The following is a 22,256-nucleotide window of genomic DNA, read 5'->3' as shown; positions in this document are numbered from 1 at the left end:
AGAGGTCTGTAGTATATTTCTAGTTTCCTCACTTTATTGTGGCTCTTGCAACTTTCTATGGAGGGATTATAGGATAACTGGAGTTTGTGTAAGTTCAGATGCTCTTCCTTGGACCAAACAAACCTGCATTATTCTGTTTGAGTCCTATTTGGTATGGCTTCCACATATTAAGCAAGATTCTAGGATGGACAACATGACAATTTCGTAAGCAATCTCTTTGTGGACTAGCTCCATTTTCCAAGTATCGTACAAGGAACTGAAGTCTGCCATATGCTGTACCTGACATTCGACTGAGCCTTCATGGTCATTCCATTTCTTATCCCCACAAATCATTACACACAGATATTTGTTTCCCACCAGGGGGCTTGTCACTCTGGCTGGTTCGTGCTTGGCTACCACGGGGCCCCAGCCTTTGCAGAACTTTTTCCCTTCCATGCTGCATGTCTATCCTCTTGCTACTCCTTTTCCCCTGCCTTGGGGAACATGTCTGGGGTATTATTGAGAATGTTTTGCACTCTGTTGCTGACCTGCGAACAGCCTCCACTTTCTTTTTGGCTCCTTTTTCCTTTCTTTGTTTCCCTTCTCCTCTCGTTCCTCCGCTTTGGCGTTTGAGTATCCTCTTTTTTCTTCTTCCTCCCTGTGTGCTCCTGAAGGTCAACCCATGCGTCTGACGCATAAAAGGTGACTGGGTAACAAGTAATTCCGAGCCCCAGCTCGACAGGTAGGGCTCGTACATACCCCTGGTACAGGCCAGGCCCAGGGAGGGGTGATTGCCTGAACTGTAACCTTCCCAGATTGCCCATTGGTCCCTCTGTCAGATGTTCGGGAGGTATTACCTGAGTTGTGAACAATCACCTAAGGCAGGTGCGCCCCTTTGTGTAGGGGTCCCCCAGTTGGAAGGAGTGCGCCATCGGAGACGCTGGCAATCATGGGGGATTTCCTTGCGATGAGTCACTCATCCTCTCCACCATCGACGTCGACGAAATGTAAATGTAATGAGGCTACTGATTTGAAGATTCTTCCCGCTGCACCGCGGTTGTTCCTTGTGGTATCACATAGTAAAGACGGTCAGTCCTTCGCCACGGTCAGTCCGTTTATTATTCAGAAAGGTGTTGATGCAATTGTTGGCCCTGTGAACTCCTGCTCTTGTTTACGGAATGGCACCTTGCTTTTGGAGATGGCTTCTGATGCTCAAGCACAACAACTACTTGCTGCCTCACTTCTCCATTGCTACCCTGTTCATGTCGAGGCACATAGAACTTTAAATTCTTCCCGTGGTGTAATTTACACCAGGCTGCTTGACGGTCTAACCGAGGCAGAAATACAATCTTACCTCTCTGATCAGGGTGTCATTTCCATTCATCGTGTAATGAAAAAGGTCAGTTTCTCCTTGGTGCCCACCTGCACTATTTTCCTCACTTTTGATAGGGTGTTGCTGCTGTCCAAGATTAAAGCAGGCTACGAAATCATAACAGTCCTGCTGTATATTCCGAATCCGATGCGCTGTTACCAGTGTCATCAGTTCAATCACACAAGAACATCTTGTCGACACCAAGGCAAATGCGTAACCTGTGGCAGGGGTGAATGTCCACCTCCTTCTCCCCGTTGTATTAACTGCAATGGCGGCCACGCCGCTTTCTCCCGGAATTGTACCATCTATCTAGATGAGCAGGCTTTTGAAGACATTTAGGTAAAGGAAAAAGTGCCTTACCCAGTAGCTCGCAAGTTACTGGCTAGTCACAAACTGTGTCTTCTCCCGTCTGGCACTTATAGTTCAGTTCTTGTTTCCCCTCGCTCCATGAAGGACATGGCTACATAGACATGCGACCTCAAATTTGGCTCTGAGGTTGTGAAGTCACCCATTATCAAGGTAGCATCACCATCCCCCCGTCCTTCTGTGCAACCCCTCCATCCTTCTGTGCAACAAACTGTCAAACTCTCGCCTAAAGGGGTGGAGCTACCCACTACACAACCGGCAGGCAGGAAAGGCCAGAAGGAGTACTCCAGAGAAGACTTCCTCCATCCGTCAAGCCAGACACCACCCAAGTTTTCTTCTGTCCAGAAGGGCTCGAAAAAGTCCGCTAAAGACAAATGGTCTTCCCCTTCACCAACTCGAAGATCCTGCTCGATGGTATCGCCATGTGGTCGGTTAGCCTGGCCAGCCTCTGTCTCACTGGTGCGCATCACCAACTGTTTTTCGGTGTTGGACTCCACTGACCACCTGCACAAGCGCACCGATACTTGTGTGGACGCCATGGAGCAGGATCCTACTGCTTCTGTGCCATGTAGTAGTGACTCTCCACTGGCAGCCCTCAGCAGACACTGAGTTGACAACCCTACATCTCTTCCTCCTCATGGCTGTCCTCCAATGGAACGTTCGCGGTCTTCAGTCCCACAAAGAGGATTTGCGGTTGCTTCTCGCACTGCAGCATCCCCTTGTACTTTGCCTTCAGGAAATGAAATTGCACCCTCAAGACCGCTTTGAGCTTCCACATTACCTACCGATTCGTTTTGACCTTCCACCTGAGGTCGGCATCCCATCTCGTGGGGGCGTCATGCTGCTTATACGGAATGACCTTCATAGTCAACCCATCTCCCCCTGACTACCAGTCTTCAAGCTGTTGCCATTTGCCTCTTCCTTCCCCACCTGACTTTCTCCCTCTGTACCATTTATGTACCTTTGTCCTTCAATGTCATCAGGGCCAGCTTCCTTCAGCTTATTGGGCAGCTACCTCCACTGTTTTTGCTACTCAGTGACTTCAATGCACATCATCCCCTTTGCGGTTCTCCCAGGACCTGCCAGAGAGGTGCCCTCTGGGCTGACATTCTTAACCAACTCAACCTCTTCTGCCTTAACACTGGTGCACCCACTTTCCTTTCTGACTCCTCGCACACCTATTCTCATTTGGACGTATCCTTTTGCACTGCCCAGATTGCCCATCGTCTTGAGTGGTCCGTTCTTTCAGACACCTACTTGAGTGACCATTTCCTGTGTGCTCTCCGTCTGCTGATTCCTACCCATCCACATGCATGCCCAAATGGCAGCTCACTCAAGCTGGCTGTTAGCTTTACTCCTCCCTGGCGACCTTTGCAGAACAAGATTTCCTCAATTGTGATGACCAGGTGGACTATCTCACAAACGTTAGCCTTACTGCTGCAGAACGTTCCTTTCCTTGCACTCCCTCTTTACCATGTCGTGTCCCAGTCCTGTGGTGGACTGAGGCTTGCCACGAAGCAATTCGTGCACGGAGACATGCTCTCCGCATTTTTAAACGTTCCCTACACTGGAAAACTGCATTCATTATAATCAGATCTGTGCAAAGTATCGTCGAGTTCTTCGGGATAGCAAAAGAACTAGATGGATTTCATTCACTAGTTCTTTTTAACAGTTCCACACCTTCCTCTGTTGTGTGGGCCAACCTCAGACAACTCTCTGGAACCAAGATCCATTCCCCCATTTCTGGCCTGACAGTAGGTCCCGCTGTCCTTGTGGATCCTGTTGCTATCTCCAACACCTTGGGCCACCATTTTGCAGAAGTTTCAAGCTCTTCCCACTATCACCCTGCCTTTATCCATATGAAACGGGTGGAGGAGGCTCGGGCAATACCCTTCTCTTCTCCGAATTGAGTGCCACAATGCCGCCTTCACTATGAGGGAGCTAGATCTTGTTCTCAGTTCATCCCGGTCCTCTGCCTCAGGGACAGATGCTATCCACATTCAGATGTTGCAGCACCTCTCTCTTGTGGGCAAGCCCTTTCTGCTCAACACATACAACCGCATTTGGGCTGAGGGCACATTTCCTGGATGCTGGCGTGAAGCCACAGTCATACCCATACCTAAGCCCAGTAAGGACTAAAACCTTCCTTCTAGCTACCGTCCCATCTCTCTTACTAGCTGCGTTTGCCAAGTGATGGAACATATGATTCATGCCTGGCTGGTGTGGTGGCTCGAATCTAGCCATTTACTCACGAATGCACAGTGTGAATTTCAAGCACGGTGATCTGCAGTTGACCATCTCGTTGCTTTGTCCACCCATGTCGTGAATCGTTTTCTGAGGCAATCCCAGACTGTGGCCGTGTTTTTCGATTTGGAGAAGGCCTACGACACCTGCTGGAGAATTGGTATCCTCCGTACTCTTTACACATGGGGCTTCCGTGGGCACCTGCCCTGTTTTCTTCGGGCATTTTTACAAGACCGTGTTTTCAAGGTGCGTGTGGGTTCTGCTTTGTCAGACACCTTTATTCGGGAAAGTGGCGTGCCTCACAGTGTTCTGTCTTGGGCGTCATCCTCTTCGCTATCACCATTAACCCTATCATGGCCTGTCCCCCCCCCCCCCCCCCCCCCCCCCCCTCCGCGCGTCTCCGACTCCCATTTTGTCGATGATTTTGCTATCTGTTGCAGTTCTCCATCCATGGACCTGTCTAACTGAGCGGTGTCTTCAGCACTGTATTGATCGTCTTCACTCCTGGAGTATCGCTAATGGCTTTCGCTTTTTCACTGACAAAATCATCTATACGAATTTCTGGCACCGCAAATGGTTTCTCCCGCTATCTCTACATCTTGGGCCTGTTGCCCTTCCATTCATTGACACTATGAAATTCCTGGGGCGTATGGTCGATAGGAAACACTCTTGGTTCTCCCATGTCTCTTACCTGGCAGCCTGCTGTACACAGTCCCTCAATGTCCTACGTGTCCTCAATGGTACTTCTTGGGGTGATGATCAAACCACCCTCCTCCATTTGTACCGCTCCTTGTCCGTTCAAAACTCGACTATGGGTGCTTTCTTTATGCATCTGCACACCCATCCCTTTTATGTCATCTCAACACTATCCATCATCGTGGCACCCATTTGGTGATGGGTGCCTTTTACACCAGCCCAGTTGAGAGTCTGTATGCTGAAGCTGCTGAACTACCACTGTCCTACTTCATTGACTTTTTCCTCAGCAGGTATGCATGCTGTTCATCTGGCATGCGAGGTCACCCTTCCTATGCTTCCTTCTCTGATGATTCCTTCGAATGTCAGTATGGGACTCGTCCCTCTTCTCTGTTATCTCCTGGAGTCCGTTTTCGCCACTTGTTACGGCTGCTTAACTTCACGCTGGCTGCAACTTTCCCCGTGGGGGTGAACCCTTCACCACCTTGGCTTTGTGAAGTGGCCCATGTTAACCTTGACCTTCATTCGCTTCCTAGGGACACTACTCCAGCCTGTCTATCGCCTTCAGTTTCGACCTTCGCATGGAATTTAGCAATCGTACCTTTGTATACACTGATGGCTCTTGGACTGACCAGGGGGTTGGGTGTGCATTCATCATTGGGACCCGTGTCTTTCGATATCGGTTTCCGGCCCACATCTCAGTATTTACAGCCAAGTTTTCGTCTTGTATCAGGCCACAGAGTACATCCAGTGACACAGCCTTCCCTATTGTGTCCTCTGCTCAGACTCGCTCAGCTCCCTCTAAAGTCTCTGTGCAGTGTACACTGCTCATCCCTTAGTGCAGCAGGTACAGGAAAACTGTCACTTGCTCACTCTTGGTGGAGCCAATGTCATGTTTCTGTGAATCCCTGGTCATGTCGGTCTGCCAGGAAATGAGGCTACTGATGCTGCTGCCAAGGCTGCAGTCCTCTTACCTCAGCATGTGAGTACCTCTGTTCCCTCCGTTGATCTCTGTGTTGCCATCTGTGGTGTCCCTTTTGCATCGCCACTGGTCCTCCCTTCATGAGAATAAGCTTTGGCATATTAAGCCTCTCTGCCGAGAGGAGATTATTGTAACTCGGCTGCATATTGGGCACTGCCTTTTTAGCCTTCGTCATTTGCTCAGTGGCACTGTCCCACCACTTTGTACGCATTGTCCCCAAATTTTAACTGTCTGCCACTACCTGCTGGAATGTTCTTTTTTTACTAATTTACGTCCCATCTTGGTTTTGCCATCTGATTTATCGGCTGTTTTAGCAGCTGATGTGCGGGCAGTCGCCAGTGTTGTACTTTTTATCTGCTGAAGCAATATGATGTAGGCCATTTAATTTTTAGTTTTGGATCTCCATTTTTGTATGGTGTTTTTTTAGTCTTTTCCACGTGCCTTGTTTAGATTCTCCTATTCTTTCCATTGGGACTGACATATAGTCCTTTCCCTTGTCTCTGTGTTTGCATTCTATAGTTTTGACTCGGGCGTGTATGACTTCAGTTGTTTTTTGCGCCCCAAAACAAAACAAACAAACAAACAGATATTTGTTTGAGTTTACTATTGCTAGTTGTGAATCATTACCCTCTGCTCATAGGATACTATGCTCCTGCGTTCTTTGAAGTGCAAAATTTTACATTCGTAACTATTTAAAGTGAGGTGCCAATCTTCACCCCACTTTTAAATTTTATCAAGATCAGATGGAATATTTCTGCAGCTTTCTTCAGATAGTATGTACTTCATTATAGATAACTGCTTGATCAGTAAAAAGTCTTAGGTTGTTATTAATATTGTCTGTAAGGTCATTAATATACAACACAAACGACTCCCGTGGGACACCCCTGAAGTTATTCTGTATCTGTCAGTGGCTCCCCATCCAAGATAACATGCTGCATCCCGCACAGCAAGAAATCGTCAATCCCATCACAAATGTCTCTTGTTGCCCCACTTAATCGTACTTTCAACAATTTCATTTGATACTCCATGTGATCATGCTTTTTAGAAGTCAAGAAATTGTGCCTCTACCTGATTGCCTTGAAACAAAACTTTCACAATGTCATGTTAGAAAATTGTAAATTGGTTTTGCATGACGATGGTTTTCAGAATCCTTGCTGGTTTACGTGGAGGAAGTCTTCCTGTTTGAAATACCTCAGCATGTTCGAGCTCATTCTGTGATTTTGAAACAGATGTGTTGTTGAAACCAAACGTGAAACAGTTTTTCCTGGTGGTCTGGTGAAAACAGACATTTTTTACTCTCAAGAGTGTTGTTCTCTTTCAGGAGGAGGAAAATTTTCTTTTGACACACACTTACTCAGCAACATAGTGACCAACTGCCTTCTTACAACAGCACTTAAAAGGCATGCGATCTTTTTATGTGGCTTGTACCTCTAATTTAATTTTCTCCTCATTCCTTTTCTGTCCATCAGTTTTCTGTTCATAATTTTGAAGTATTTTGTATCATAATGAAAGAGGGAAGAAAAGTTCAGTTGAACTATTTAAAGCAGAATGGTGAGTGTGGATTGGATCTGTGTAATTTTGCTGGTAATAATAATATAATAAAAACATCATCAGCACCAATTACGTATAAAAATTCCATTGTTAGAATCTGTAGCAGTAGTTTATAACTTAAAATATTCCTGCGAAATGAGAATCATTGTAGACAAAGAATGCAAGTAGTTACAGCAAAATGATCTTCAAAGAAGTATTTTACCCACTACCATTGTTCCAGGTTCTTCATGCCATTTCACAACACTACTTTCAACATGATACTAAATAAATGCAGTCAAGTTGCAGTGCTAGCACAATGTAGTCAGCTGGGACATTGTGTGTGTGTGTGTGTGTGTGTGTGTGTGTGTGTGTGTGTGTGTGTGTGTGCGCGCGCGCGCGCATGTGTGGTTTTTTTTTTTTTTTTTTTTCAAAAAAAAAGAAAAAAAAAACCTCAGCTGTATGATGAGTTTAAATTATCAGAATTATTAGGATAAAAATGTGCCTTTTAAAATAGCAAATTGTGATTTCTTTTGGAAAATATGTACTGTCAGTTATTAATGGACAATTATAACCCTACCTTTGATCAACCTGGTGGAAAGTAAGCTTTTATCTTCCTGGCTTCTTTGTCATGTAATAGAAATCTCACTTTGTGTCCAACAAATTGCTTTAGTTTTTAAACTTCCAGCTTATCATATCCAGAAATGAAGAGAGAATCAGCTGGTTTATTTTAAAGTTATTTGTTTGCTGTTCTGTAAAACATTGTAGCACCACAGTGGAGCTGGTCTGTGAATTCTATTCTTGAACATGGGAAGAGTTAGCTGATGTTCATAAGCAGCTGGAAATTGCCCTGATTGCTGTCAAACAATTGGGATCTTCTGCAAGTGGGTGTGTTGGAAACTCCTGAGAGTCATGTAAGAGAGATACAAAAGATACCTGAAGTACTAACCTCTCCCGTGGATCCTGTCTCCTCTTCAGGAAGCATTGGGTCTTCCACTACTAGGCCACTTGACTGTGAGTGGCATGTTAATTGTGAGTGCTAGGGGCTCTGTACAGGAGAAACAGGGGTCAGGGAGAACTCAGGGTGTTACATCAATCCCCCCAACCAAATAGTTCAAGATGCAATCTTCTGCTGAAATCAAATTCAAGCCAATGAGACTCACTCCAAGTGTTAGGAAACATGCTATGTCCTGTGTTAAAAGATAGAGGATTATTATTGTTAGCAGTTCGAATAATGTATCACTTATAGAACTGGCAGCAAGGGATGTGAAGGAACCCTAAGTGCATTCAGTGTGCATGCCTGGGGAGCTCCTGTGGAAAAGAGTATGCAACCAGCTGCACATTGTAGCACACATTAGAACAAATAAAGCCCATCATGTGGGCTGTGAGATCACACTAAGATAATTCTGGCGACTGGCAGAGAAGGTTGAGAAGGCCAGTAAATATGTTACTCACAAAGTTTTGACCAGGCTAGCAATTTGTACCATTTTCATCAGGATTGATTATGACCCAATTTCCATGATCAGGCCCTGAAGGTGGCATGATGCTGACCACTAGCTGTGACATACTCTGTCACCTGGCATCATACAGATATGATATGGAGGAGCACAGTGCCAGCACACTGCCCTTCGGGCCATAATTGACTTTTCAGACTTTGGAGCAACTACTTCTTATTCTCTAATAGCTCCTCAGTTGCCATCACAAGTCTGATTGCTCCCTGTCCCAGTCCTCCTCCCAAGGAAAAATCCCATGTAGTATTGGGAATTGAACCTTGGCCCTCTGCATGAGAGTCAGAAACATTGACTACTTGCCTACAGAAGTGGACCCTTGTTGTGTAATTTTATTTATAATGATGCATACCATTTACAGGGCATAGATTCATAAGTAAAGAATCAGTCACCCATTTCTTTGTCATTCCATCCACATTCAACATAGGCCTCATTTAGGTTGTTGCCTTTGTACAAGGGTTTCTCAGTTAACAGATTCCAACCGAGAAGTGTGATCTAAACAGTTTGTAATATACCCTTCTATAATTATAGTAACCACTTCATTTAACTCAAAGTGTATTCCAACTGTCAGTTTCTTTCACTGTGAGACCAGGTGGGAGTCAGAGGGTATCAAATCAAATCACATTCCAACTATTTGTACTTTAAATTGCCAAGTTTTCCAATTGCCAAAACATCATTTGGGGAAGGTGATTTGTCCTACCGCTACATAATTTTTTGGGCTTTTTCATCCAAGTGGTGCAGAAAATTTACGAAGTATTCACTGCTTATTTTTTTTCTCTTGGAAAGGTAACCAATACAAAGAACTGCTTTTGAATTGAAATCAGCCAGTCATTTCCTAACTGTTGAAAATAAGGGAGTAGACTTTCGTAAACCTTCATCAACTTTTGATTCATTCCTGTGAGTGATAAATGCTTGTAACTGAGAATATACTGATGGCATGATTTCAAATTTATCAATTTCAGCTGAATACCCACCACACATTACTTCAGAAATACAGGTAACCAAACTTGATCCATTGAAAGCTTATAATACAATATTTTTCGAGATTAAAAATAAAAAACAAAATTTAACTGATGTGAATCTATGTGGAAGCCCACAATTTTTTTATTTGTTCCCATTTCCGTATCCGTGCTTGCGCGCTATGGAATAACATACACACGTTCAACTGATATATGATTGATGTGTTTATTTTGTTGAGCCAGTTTTATTTCATGCGCACTACGGAGTAGCATACATGTGTCCAACTGATATATGATTCATGTGTTTATTTTGTTGAGCCAGTTTTATTTCATGGATAATATACCATTATCTGCAGCTATTTTTTATCATGCTTCTTTTGTCCTTCGCAGGAGGCTATAATTATTATGGTACTGAAACCATGTATAGTGGTGTTGATGGTCGTGAACTAACAGCAAAAATTTTTTTTGGTATTGTGCATTATCAACGTCTTCGCCATATGGTTTCTGACAAATGGCAGGTGAGAGATTAATATTGAGGTTTATGTTATTTCCACTAATGCACTAAAATTTTCTGGTTTACGATGTTGAATGTTCTTTTCGACTTGTGTAAATATAATTAATTCAGTGTAATTTTCCAGACTAACTGAACTATTCCTTTGTTAAGCTTTCATTGAAAAAAGATGATTTCAGTGTGTCCATAACTGAGGACATTTCTTTTTGTATAACTTTCTAAAATTTTTTGAGAATGTTAAATACTCTTCAGTGTAATGATTAAATACTTATTGAATTACAGTAAGATTTTTAACAGGACCATTCTATTTAGATTGCTATTTATACATTCACTAGCAACCTGGGCCAGCTTCACATGGATAACACGAGAGTATCTATGGCCAGATGACTTTGTGTCGTAGCGGCAATTTTGCGTAGAGTTACGATTAAAATTCAGAAGTAACTGAATATCATTGCTTACGTAGAACTTCAAACAGTTCAAGTGATATAAGCCAGAAAAGCTCTCAGGTGGCATGAATGTTACCTGTTCCATATTTAATTGGCTTATAGTGTGACTTCTTGTGACAAGGATGTGAGCTGCAAGCTCTGTACCACCCAGTCCGTTTGACAACAGATCCAGTTTGATGCAAGCTGTGTTTACTGACCGGTCACCCGACTACAGTGCCAGTACAGCGTGGTCTGCCCAACTGCAGTGGAGTTTGGTGTTAGCTACAGCAACTTGCTGGGCACCTGGCTCTGGCACCAGTCTTATGGGAACTGCACTTTCTGTGTCAGCTTTTCCTGTATTTACCAATGTATCATAACTATGAAGCACACTTTTCCATTAGTGCAAATCACCCTCCGTCACACAACATTGGTATGTAGCACACACTGTCACTCAGGAGCATCTTCTACCATGAAGCATCCTCTGCCATGAAACATTGGTACATTCACCCTCTACCATGCAACATTGGTACGAAGCACGCAGCATTGGTAAAAAGCACCCTCTGCCACACATCGGCAAGAAGCACACACTGCCAATCAATGTTGGCATGGATCGCCCTCTGCCACACAACATTGGCATGAGGTGCCCTCTGCCACGCAACATAGCTACTTTCTGTCACATGAGCTACCAAGGTTCCGATGAGTAGTGCCATTCAGCACTAGATAACAGTGGCGTTGTTTTCACTGTGGTAGGTGACTTTAATTACATAATAATTCAGGCAATTTACACAAAATATTTTATGTTATGTGTTCCTTGTGAATCAGTCTGTCTATTAGTGGAGGACGAGGAGGATATTAGTGTTTAACGTCCCGTCGACAACGAGGTCATTAGAGACGGAGCGCAAGCTCGGGTGAGGGAAGGATGGGGAAGGAAATCGGCCATGCCCTTTCAAAGGAACCATCCCGGCATTTGCCTGAAGCGATTTAGGGAAATCACGGAAAACCTAAATCAGGATGGCCGGAGACGGGATTGAACCGTCGTCCTCCCGAATGCGAGTCCAGTGTGCTAACCACTGCGCCACCTCGCTCGGTGTCTATTAGTGGAGACCGTATCATAGTTCTTACAGTAGTTCTGCAAGCCACTGTATGGTGCATGGTGAACTGTACCACAGACCACTTCTAGTCATTCCCTTACCTGTTATATGTGCAAATAAAGTGAGTGAAAAATGACTGCCTAAAAGACTCTGTGCAAGTCTTAATTTCTTCCATATTATCTTTGTGGTCCTTGCATGAATTGTACATTGATGACAGTAGAATTGATCTGCAATCAGTCTCAAAACTGGTTCTCTAAATGCCCACAATAGTGCATCACAATAAGAGCATTGTCTTCATTCAAGTATTTCTCATTATAGTTCACAAAGCATCTCCGTAATACTTGCATTGTGATCGAACCTACCAGTAACACATCTAACACCATGCCTTGGATTGCTTCGATTTTTTCATTTAGTTACCTGATGGGTATCCCAAACATTTGAATGGCTCTCAAGAATGGTTCACAATAGCCTTCCAAACGCCATCTCCTTTATGGATGAGCTGCACTTTCCCAAAATTCTCCCAATAAAACAACGACTAACATTTGATTTCCCTACTACCAGTCTGAAATGCTCATTCCATTTCATATCGCTTTTGCAATGTTACTCCTAAATGTTAAATTGATGTGACTGTCCAGTAGCACCTTACTAATGCTGTATTTGAACATTACAGCATTGTTTTTCCTATTCATGTGCATTAATTTACATTTTCCTACATTTAGAGCAATCTGCCTTTCATCATACCAACTAGAAATTCTCTCCGTTATCTTGTGTGCTACACTCAGTGATGATACTTTCCCATACACCACAACAAAGAACCATCCTGCTCACCCTGTCCGTCAGATCATTTGTGTTTATAGAGAATAAGAGCAGTCGCATCGCACTACCCCGGGGTACTCCTAATGCTACCCTTGTCTCTGATGAACACTCACCACTGAGGACAACATATTGGTTTCTATTACTTAAAAAGTCAGTGAGCCATTCTCATATCTGGCAACCGAAGCCTTAGCCTTGGATCTTCGTCAACAGTCTGCAGTGGGGCATCATGTCAAATGTTTTCCAGAAATGTAGGAATGTGGAATCTGCCTGCTGCCCTCCATCCATGGTTTGTAGAATATCTTATGAGAAAAGGGAAAGCTGGGCTTTGCACGAGTGATGCTTTCTATATCTGTGCTGATGTATGAACAGAAACTTTTCTGTCTCGAGGAAATTTATTATATCGAAACTCAGCAGCAAACTTCACACTGGGCCAGAGATTGCAATAAGTGCCTCAGAGTACGCTCTGTAAAACCAAATAGGGATTCCTTCTCAACCCGGTGACTGATTTATTTTCAACACTTTTGGATGCTTCTCTATCCCATGGATAACTGTCTCAGTTTCTTCCATCCATGAGTTTGTGCGACAGTCAAAAACATTATGTTTGTGTAACCCTTCTGTGTGAATGAAATCTTAAAAGTTAAATTTAAATCTGCAACTTTTCATTTTTACTATCTTCTGTTGCACCTCAGACCGACTGAAGAGAGATGGGATAGAAGCTTTCAGTCAGCTTAGTGATTTGACATTCTCACATTCTGTGCAAGATCTTCCGCTAAGATAAGATAATGGAAGTTGTTTTATGCTTCGCGCATTGATCTTCTTATAGATGCATGAATTACTACTAAATGTTGAATGATGACATTTGCGTATTCTTTTTTGATCCTAGAGTGCAGCAATCTCTTTTTCTTCATATTTTCTTAATTTGATTATTAAACCACAGAGCATCTTTTCCATTTGTAATCACATAATTAGGCACATATGTCTCCAGAGAATGATTTTTCAGTCACTTTAAACTTTGCTCGTAATTCCTGTTGGCTTTCATATTGGAACTAAATGACGTCTGTTCATTGTCTAAGTGGATTGCTAACAACTGCTTATCTTTCTAGTGTAAGTTCTCTCCTAGCCTTCTTGGTGAATTTATTAACTTCAGTAACTACCATCGCTATGATGACATGATGATCACTAACCCCTGTTTATATACTGTATAGGGTTGGGCCTGTTTGCAGCTATTAACTTCTAAATATTTCCATTGTGTGTGAGTTGTCTAACTAGTTGTTCAAGGCAGTTTTCAGAAAAGTGTTCAAAATTCTTCCACAAGACTGCTTCATACCACCTGCGATGAGTCCATAGATGTACAGTGTATACTCGATATAAAGTTGTCTCCAATTGATAATGCCTGATCTGAGTATTTCTGCACAACTGAATGTAGACTTTCCTTCAATGATTCTACAATTCTTATAGTGGAATTAGGTGGCTGGTAAAAAATCTGATTATTAACTTGAGTTCACCTTGGCCTGCTACTCACGTCCAGTAACTTCACAGACAGACTCAAATTCAACCTTAATAGACACATTATTTTTGTTCACAGCAATGAACACCCTTCCTCCTAGGCCACCTAATCTTCTTTTCTATATTTTGTCACTAAATATTTTGGAGCTTTTCTACTTCAGCTTTCAGCCAGCTCTCGAATCAGAATAATTTGAGCGCGACAACTTTCCTCCAGGGAAGTAAGCGATCTGATTTTGCTGTCTACATATAGACTGGTTGAAACCTGGTAGTCAAGGGAAGGCAGGATTCAGTTAAGATTGTGGATGGGGCCGTAATCAGTTACTATTGGTTGCTTTTACATTTATACACAATTTATTTTAAACCCGTAATTCCAGACTCAACAATAAATAAAAATACCACACGTTATTAATGAAGGAATAAACAACTGTGTAAATAATAGTGTTTTCAGTTAGTTACAATTTAGCAAATCACCATTAAATACAGATACAGCAGATAATGTTTTAAAAGCAAGCCACTGTGATCTGGGCAGAAGGCCTTACAGGCCAGGAATGGCAGTAAATTAAGAATTGTGAAAAACTCGCCGGAACTTACAAATTACAGTTGTTGAAGCATTAAAGGCAAGTCGCCACAAACACAGCAGAAGGCATCAGACGCCAGGAATGGCAGTAAATAAAGTTTTAAGGCTTACTGCTAAAATACAAATATCAAATTAGAATTTTAAGGCAAATGACCACAATCACGGTTGAAGGCCTTACACACCAGGAATGGCAATAATATAAAAATTTTGAAACCTGCTATAAAACAGCAAATACAATAGCAGAGATAAAAAAAAGGCAACTGATCACCAAACGGGTGAAATAAGATGATGGTAAACTTTGTAACATGACTTTTAAAATCAACTGAAAACTACACTGCTAGATTTATTCCAGAAGGCGACCAGAGCTATTAATTACACATATATAACCTTTAATGTGGGCATTACAAGATATTGTAATAAACAATACAATAATAAAACGCAAGGACCAGTACATAAGTTCCTTAAAGGGTACTGAGGCAGATTATACCTGCAGAAGGTGTGGGCTGAAGGAGCATTACACTGAACTACTGGCCATCGGACCTCCTTTTAGAACACACCTCTTACAAGAACCAAGAGGCCACAGACGGTGCTCCAGGAATCGACCTCTGAGAAGGTCTGGCAACAAACTCTTTTGCAAGCGATGAGATAGGCAGCCAACAGTTGTTTTCACTTCACAAGATGGAAACTCAGACTAGTGGCAGTCTAATGAATGACTAGAGATAATCTTGCTGAAGGTACCTGACGATCGATAAACCAAATGCATCAATGGAACAATACGCCAAAGCCGGAACCAGTGCTCTGCACTACGTCTCCAGAATACTGTGCTTAAAGCACCCTGAACGAGAAAGGAATCACTACCACCAGAGTAGAAGAATCACCAACTGGCCTACAATCAAGAAAGCTGTGAAAACTACACGCCTTACCGGACAGCAGTGGCAAGGTGAGGAAACATACACTGCCAGTACATACATGTACCCCCAGGGCAGGTAACTGGCGTTAGCAGCCACCAGGCAAGAAAAATTACCGCTGGTTGAACTTAACAAATTGAAACAAGTTGAACGCAGTAAATAGTAATAAGAAGTCGAGAAAAGCTAAGCAGATCAGCCTTCCTCCAGCACTCCACTCGCTGCTCTTCGCCTCGGCAACACTATGAGCAGCGACACAAACCCAAGTCACTGGTGAATCGCGAGATATCACAATAGTGGAGGTTTCTCTACTTGGATTGAAATGCACTCATCTTAAGGGTCCGGTTTACGACGAGGTCGTGCACCCTTGTGACCACAGGCGGTCCTGGCATGTTCTGGCACTGCGCGGACCTGGCTCCTCCTGAGTCCCCAACCGAACTGGCCCACTCACACGACGCGGAAAAACGATGACGACGACCCAAAGATAGGGCAACAGATACTACATGCTGCCACTAGTGGACAGGCAGCACTTGCGTAACCGAGTGGCGCCAGTCAACACGGGAAGAAGACAAAACAACCGCAACCATGCCAACTAAACGATACCGTCTGGCCTCCAACAGAGGGCGGAAACCTACAAACAGCACCAACTTGAGCCGCAGCATGGCTTACCGGTGAGCATTTATCAGAGGACCTCAAACTATTGTATAGTGCACAAAGGGAGTCCTACAGCCATCCATCCCATAATGCAAGTCCAAAAATCTGCAACAGTGACCACCACAAAATTGATGGAGCCTCAGATTGGGACACTCTACTCAGCTCCAAACCAAAGGACCCCGATCGACTACGGGTATGATGTTGCAAATCATGGACTCTGCTTGCTCCCCATGAGCGAGACTAGAAGGAGGTAGACTGAACATACAGTAAAATCTTCCAGTGATAAAATACCATATATTGAGGTGTTCTGTGATGTATGGACTATTGAGAAGTAGCTTTTTTTTAGGACACATGTTCAACAAGGTTTAATTTACAAAAATTTAAAAAAAGTAGCCAGTAAAGACGCTACGCTTTTCTACTAACTCCTAGTGAGACGCTACATTGTTCAAAAGAGGAGGTACTGCAGTGGGTGTTCCTCAGAATTTGACTACGGGTCATTTGCTTTTTCATTCTATGTATATGATCTACCATTTTTCTGGACAAAGGTGCAAGTTATTTTTATGAATAATACAAGTACAGTTGCAAACTGGCCAAAGAATGTTCAACAGAGAAAATAGTAAATGGCGTTTTTGTAAAAAGTTACTACTTGGATTTTCAGAATCAGTCAGAAGAGCACACTTCTGCAGCTTTGTACTGTAAAAGGCTATAACATATTAATATTATCCACTGTTGGACTACACCCAATGTTAAGATTTGCTGCTACAGCTCTGATGTTGGACAATGTCTGACACATTTCCATTAGTGTAAAATAAATAATTATAGGGGAGAATGCAATGGGTAGAAAAATTGGATTGAAAGAGTTAAGTGTGTACATTAATGGAAACATATATAAATTAAGAAACAAAGAAAAATATTATACCTTTTAAAACATTTGGGTTTAGTATTCATGTCTTAGCATAATGGTGTAATTTGAGGCCATACATAACAGTAAATTGCCACAGTCTGGATATTATGAATGATTAGTGGACTGGGGGGGGGGGGGGGGGGGGTGGTAACATTTTCATCGCATAGAAGAGAATTTCTGGAATTACAAATGGGGCTTGCATGTATATGTCTTACAGGCATTTGTAAATTCATAAACTGGTGAAATTGGTTGTCAACAATCCTTTCTAGTTGGAGAGAAATAATGTTGATTATAAATACAGCCTTAGAAGGGAAAATAAGCTGCACTCTCATTAAAGTGTTTGTAACTGAAGATTAAAGTTGTTTCTAGTTGACAGCTCACCTTTACTACAGAGAAATTACAAAACATAAGTTAGTAGTCAGTCACATGCCTGTATATGGTCAACATGTAGCACTGTATATACAGGGTGATTCAAAAAGAATACCACAACTTTAGGAATTTAAAACTCTGCAACGACAAAAGGCAGAGCTAAGCACTATCTGTCGGCGAATTAAGGGAGCTATAAAGTTTCATTTAGTTGTACATTTGTTCGCTTGAGGCGCTGTTGACTAGGCTGAAAACCAAACTACCCGAGGCAGCCCGTGACAGAGCACTTCATCACTGGCCTCCAAGAAGCCCTGATCTTACCCACTGCGATTTTTTCTTATGGGGGTATGTTAAGGATATGGTGTTTCGGCCACCTCTCCCAGCCACCATTGATGATTTGAAACGAGAAATAACAGCAGCTATCCAAACTGTTACGCCTGATATGCTACAGAGAGTGTGGAACGAGTTGGAGTATCGGGTTGATATTGCTTGTGTGTCTGGAGGGGGCCATATTGAACCCTCTGAACTTGTTTTTGAGTGAAAAAAAAAAAAAAAAACCTTTTTAAATACGCTTTGTAATGATGTATAACAGAAGGTTATATTATGTTTCTTTCATTAAATACACATTTTTAAAGTTGTGGTATTCTTTTTGAATCACCCTGTATTTTTAATAAATGTGTGTTAACTGTTGGTCACATGACTTTTCCACATCTCAGTGTTCATAACAAATATGGTATGTGGAACATGCAACTGATCAACTTAATAAAAGTTTACTTTTATTATATGTATCACTTTTTGTTGGCACAGGTATGAAGATGTTCAAAAAGATCAAAAGAGGTTATTTTACATTTGATGTGAAACCACGATGGCACAGTAATTGTTACGAAATACCAAAGGCTGCCAATCTCTCTGGACAACATATAGTCCCTAATATAAACTAATTGTTCTTGTGGTTAGAACTGATCCCTCCTTAAAATAATGGGTTATGAACAATTACTTGCTACATTAGTAATAAAGATAAATATGATGAAATAAATTTTTGTAGATTCGCAAAGCAGATATTACTTTTTAGTTTAATTTTCACAGCCAGTTGACACTATTCATAGGGAGTTTAGCACATTACATACAAGCATATTTCTGAAATAAGATTTGGATTTTGATTATTGTAAAAAGGAAAGTAACATGCTGCATGCTCAGAAAGTAGAAACATGATAGCATCTTCCATGGGAAGATAGTGATGCAGCTGCCGCAACAGAAAACATTTGCACATATAGGCAGTCTGTGCTTATGCCACCATAGCACATACCTGACTGACTGGTACCATATTTCCTGCTAACTAGCCATGGCTCGCAGTCCAAATGCAACTGGAAAACATGGTAAATATAGTGATCAAGTTGGTTCACAGAGAGCCTCACAGTTTAACGAAGTTAGATATCAGAGATGCCATTTCAAAAATTTAATTGTTTTGAAAACTTTGTAAACTCAATAATTTGTGATATCGTGCAATCAGGAACACTGTCTGTAACCTATAACCCATGAAGTAGAATTTAGTGTCTGATATTTTCTGTAACAGGTTCGTAGCACTGGTCCAATTGATGTATTAACTCACCAACCTGTAAAAGGTCGACGTCGTGGTGGTGGTATCCGATTTGGAGAAATGGAACGTGATTCACTATTGTCACATGGAGCTTCTTTCTTGCTGCAGGACAGATTGTTTCACTGTTCTGACAAGACAAAGGTATGATTGTTGAAAGATGATTGAGTAGATTGTGGTTGCTCTTCACTTTTACCATTTTAATTATGTGGATTACCTAATGTACAGTGTTTCAGAGCACATTTGTCATAATTAACTGATTTCTTGCTTCAGTGGAAATTTTCTAGTTGTTTTAATACATCATAAATTTAATGTGTTTACAGCGACATAAATACATTTAACAGTTCAAACATTTTGAGTTGGCTCCTCTTTCTTACAAAGTTGCATAATTAATAACCCATGTCCTCTGATAAAAGTTCCCAGCAAGAAGTGAGAAAAGATTATGTATCTTGCATCATGCGAGAGAGGACATGATGACACATTCATTGTATGTTATATGCATGCAAGCACAGAACATTTTTAACTCTCATTTTGTATATAACTGCCCATAGTGCACCACAGAATATTCTTTACCACCATATATAAAATGTGTTCTTGCCTTGTACATATTCTAGCAGTTAATATGGATTCACAGTTTAGCAAAGGATGTAACATTTAAAAACTCATTAGAATTTGTAAAGATCATTGAAACTGAAATTCTGGTTGTTTAACCTCTTCCATGACTGATTTGCTGTTGTTTTGATACGTTTTTGCATTCTTGGAATAAGCAGACCTCTATGCATTCTACAGTTTCCATGAATAATAAAATGTTTTACAATATTTACTGAGTACAAGCTTTTTTTAAGAATTCCAGTTAAGTATATTTGCTGTAATGATTTTTATGTCCCAAGTTAAAACTATGCTGACTCAGGATTAAAATGTGAATCCTAACCTTTCACTGTCAGTGCACTACCAGTCACACCATTTGAGACTGCCTCCAGGAGTGACTTCAACTATAATGTATCGTATTGTGTATGCCGATAAAATTTTTGTTTGTAAGTAAGAAAATATGTGTATTGAAAGATAAGCTCTTTACACAAAGTACTCGAGTTCATTATGCTCCCCTTCCCTCATGTACGTGTCACTCTGTGTTGATTTGTTGTTACTTATAGCTTGCTCTGAAGGTAAATAAGAACAGAATGTCAGCTACTTTGCAATTTTTCACAGTCTGAGAAATACGATTTGATCAGACATGGTTGTTTGTGTCTTTTCTCGCATTTGTAAATAAACTGCTGATGTGCTTTTATTGGTCCCTTTATTTTTGCAGACACTCATATGCAAGAAATGTGGAAATATTTTGAGTCCACTCTACATTCTGAACCGAAAGCAAGATCACCATGAAAGTGTGATTCAGTGCAGGATGTGCAAAGACAGCAGTGCAGTTCAAGAGATTGAGATTCCTTACATATATAGATATCTTGTTGCACAGTTAGCATCTGTAAATATTAATCTCAAGCTGGATGTAACAGAAGAGTGATTAATATTCAGAAAGATATTATGAAGTGTTTTGTATGTGTATATTTTTGTACATTGTGTATAAAATAAAATTTATGATTGTTTAACTGATACAGAATTTTTTTCCAGAGTTAGAGCTTATTTATTTATGTGCCCAATATGATGAAACTGGTACTGGTAGAATTTTCTTCCATTGTAAGTACAATTCAACTTAAAAACTGCTGTCAAAAATTTTTTACAAATGACAACAGAAGAAAAGGATGAAAGGTTAACTGCAAGAAGGAAATATCTCAAATTTTACAAGTTCTCAGTAAACCAAAAAATGTTTTTAAAAATTGGAATTGTAAGTAGTATGAAAATTTCCTTCCTGATGAAGTTCCTGAATGGTTCTTACATACCACAGTATTTTCACTCCAAAATGTGTTGTCGCATCGTAACCAGAATCAAATCCAAATACAACAGCTGGGTAGTCAATGAGGTACAACAATTAGCAATGACATCATGTTTATTATGTATGGACAGAACAGAACCAAACTCCTGGGTGGAGAGTGATACTATTTATAGAAGCATTGAATATTTCAGAATATACAAAAATTACAACCATAAGAAGTTTGAGAAACTTTAAGAAACAATATTTACTAAGTAACAATAAATGCTAGTGGTTGGGTTTGAAATGGCAATCCACAGCACACAGACACTAACTGCTACTCCACAAGGCACATAGTACAGCTTGTGGCATTAATTCCCCTTCTGAAGAAACAGTGACCTGCTGTCTCAGAAGTTCTCACTGGAGCCAACTGGATGTAGATCTTTTGGGAGCACTGATTTATCCTCATGATCAAGTCATGTCACATCCTCTTCACTATGGATCAGCACTGAAGGTAGGCTCTTCAATCAAAGCATCATGACTGTAGAGAAGATGTATATCTTTACCTCAGGACTGTGGTAAGGTGTAATACAGAGGACATCTCTGCACTTTTGTCTTCTGGATGAAAGGTCATAATTCTTGACTTGGTATGTGACATCCAACAAGTGACAAAGAATACAACAATGTGGTCCAAAGTAGTGCTTTAGTATAACTTTTATGATAGCCCCACTTTCCACATGGATATAAAAATCCATACCAAATCTTACAGACTGTATCTCAGTGCCTGGTGCTTGGTATTACAGCACTCTCAATCTTTCTTCTGGATGTCCAGGATACATAAGTGTGCCAGCTATCTTGCTCATTCAGTCCTATTGATGAGGTATTTCACGTAGCCATCCTGAGTATCATCCAGTTGAAATGGAAACAGCATATCCATTATTGTTTCAGCCTCACAACCTTCTGTTACATTATTATGTCATGACAGGCATTATTGAATCCCAATATCTCTGTTCAGCATTTTCATATATTGAGTGTTTCTGCCAACATCATACTGTGTGAGGCCATTCATCTGTGGATGCTAGGCAATTGTCATCATGTGGGTGATGCTGCAACATGAAATTACCTCTGATCCTAGTCTCTACAGAAAAACTTTTTCACAGAGATCATTCCATAGGGTGGGCTGTGCTTCAAAATGATAACTTTGACAAGGAACTTTTTAGTTTCCGAGCCTCTGGCAGTTGACACAGCCTTGGTGCCAGAGTAGTGTTGAGGTAGTCAGTGCAGATTATTATCCCTCAATTCCCATTTGGAACCTCCTGAAGAGCCCAATCCAGTTCAGTGGAATGGAGCTGCTGTAGGCAGAATTGGTACCAGATGCCTCATAGGTAATTGTGGCAGGTGATTCCACCACTGGCA

General features: G+C 41.5%; 1 protein-coding gene across 2 annotated transcripts in view; it reads left to right on the top strand.

Annotated features, from left to right (window-relative positions):
* The window catches only part of LOC124776198 (DNA-directed RNA polymerase I subunit RPA2), a 237,911-nt gene extending 217,327 nt beyond the window's left edge, over positions 1 to 20,584 (top strand). For both annotated transcript variants that reach the window (XM_047251028.1, XM_047251029.1), the window contains 3 exons: positions 10,021 to 10,148; positions 18,959 to 19,123; positions 20,286 to 20,584. In XM_047251028.1, the coding sequence (XP_047106984.1) occupies positions 10,021 to 10,148; positions 18,959 to 19,123; positions 20,286 to 20,495 (503 nt within the window). In that variant the 3' untranslated portion in view covers positions 20,496 to 20,584. The remainder of the gene's footprint in view (positions 1 to 10,020; positions 10,149 to 18,958; positions 19,124 to 20,285) is intronic.
* The last annotated feature ends 1,672 nt before the right edge of the window (positions 20,585 to 22,256 follow it).

The sequence above is a fragment of the Schistocerca piceifrons genome, chromosome 2, assembly GCF_021461385.2.
Source record: "Schistocerca piceifrons isolate TAMUIC-IGC-003096 chromosome 2, iqSchPice1.1, whole genome shotgun sequence".
Lineage (NCBI taxonomy): Eukaryota > Metazoa > Arthropoda > Insecta > Orthoptera > Acrididae > Schistocerca > Schistocerca piceifrons.
This window is presented reverse-complemented; position numbering and strand designations above follow the sequence as displayed.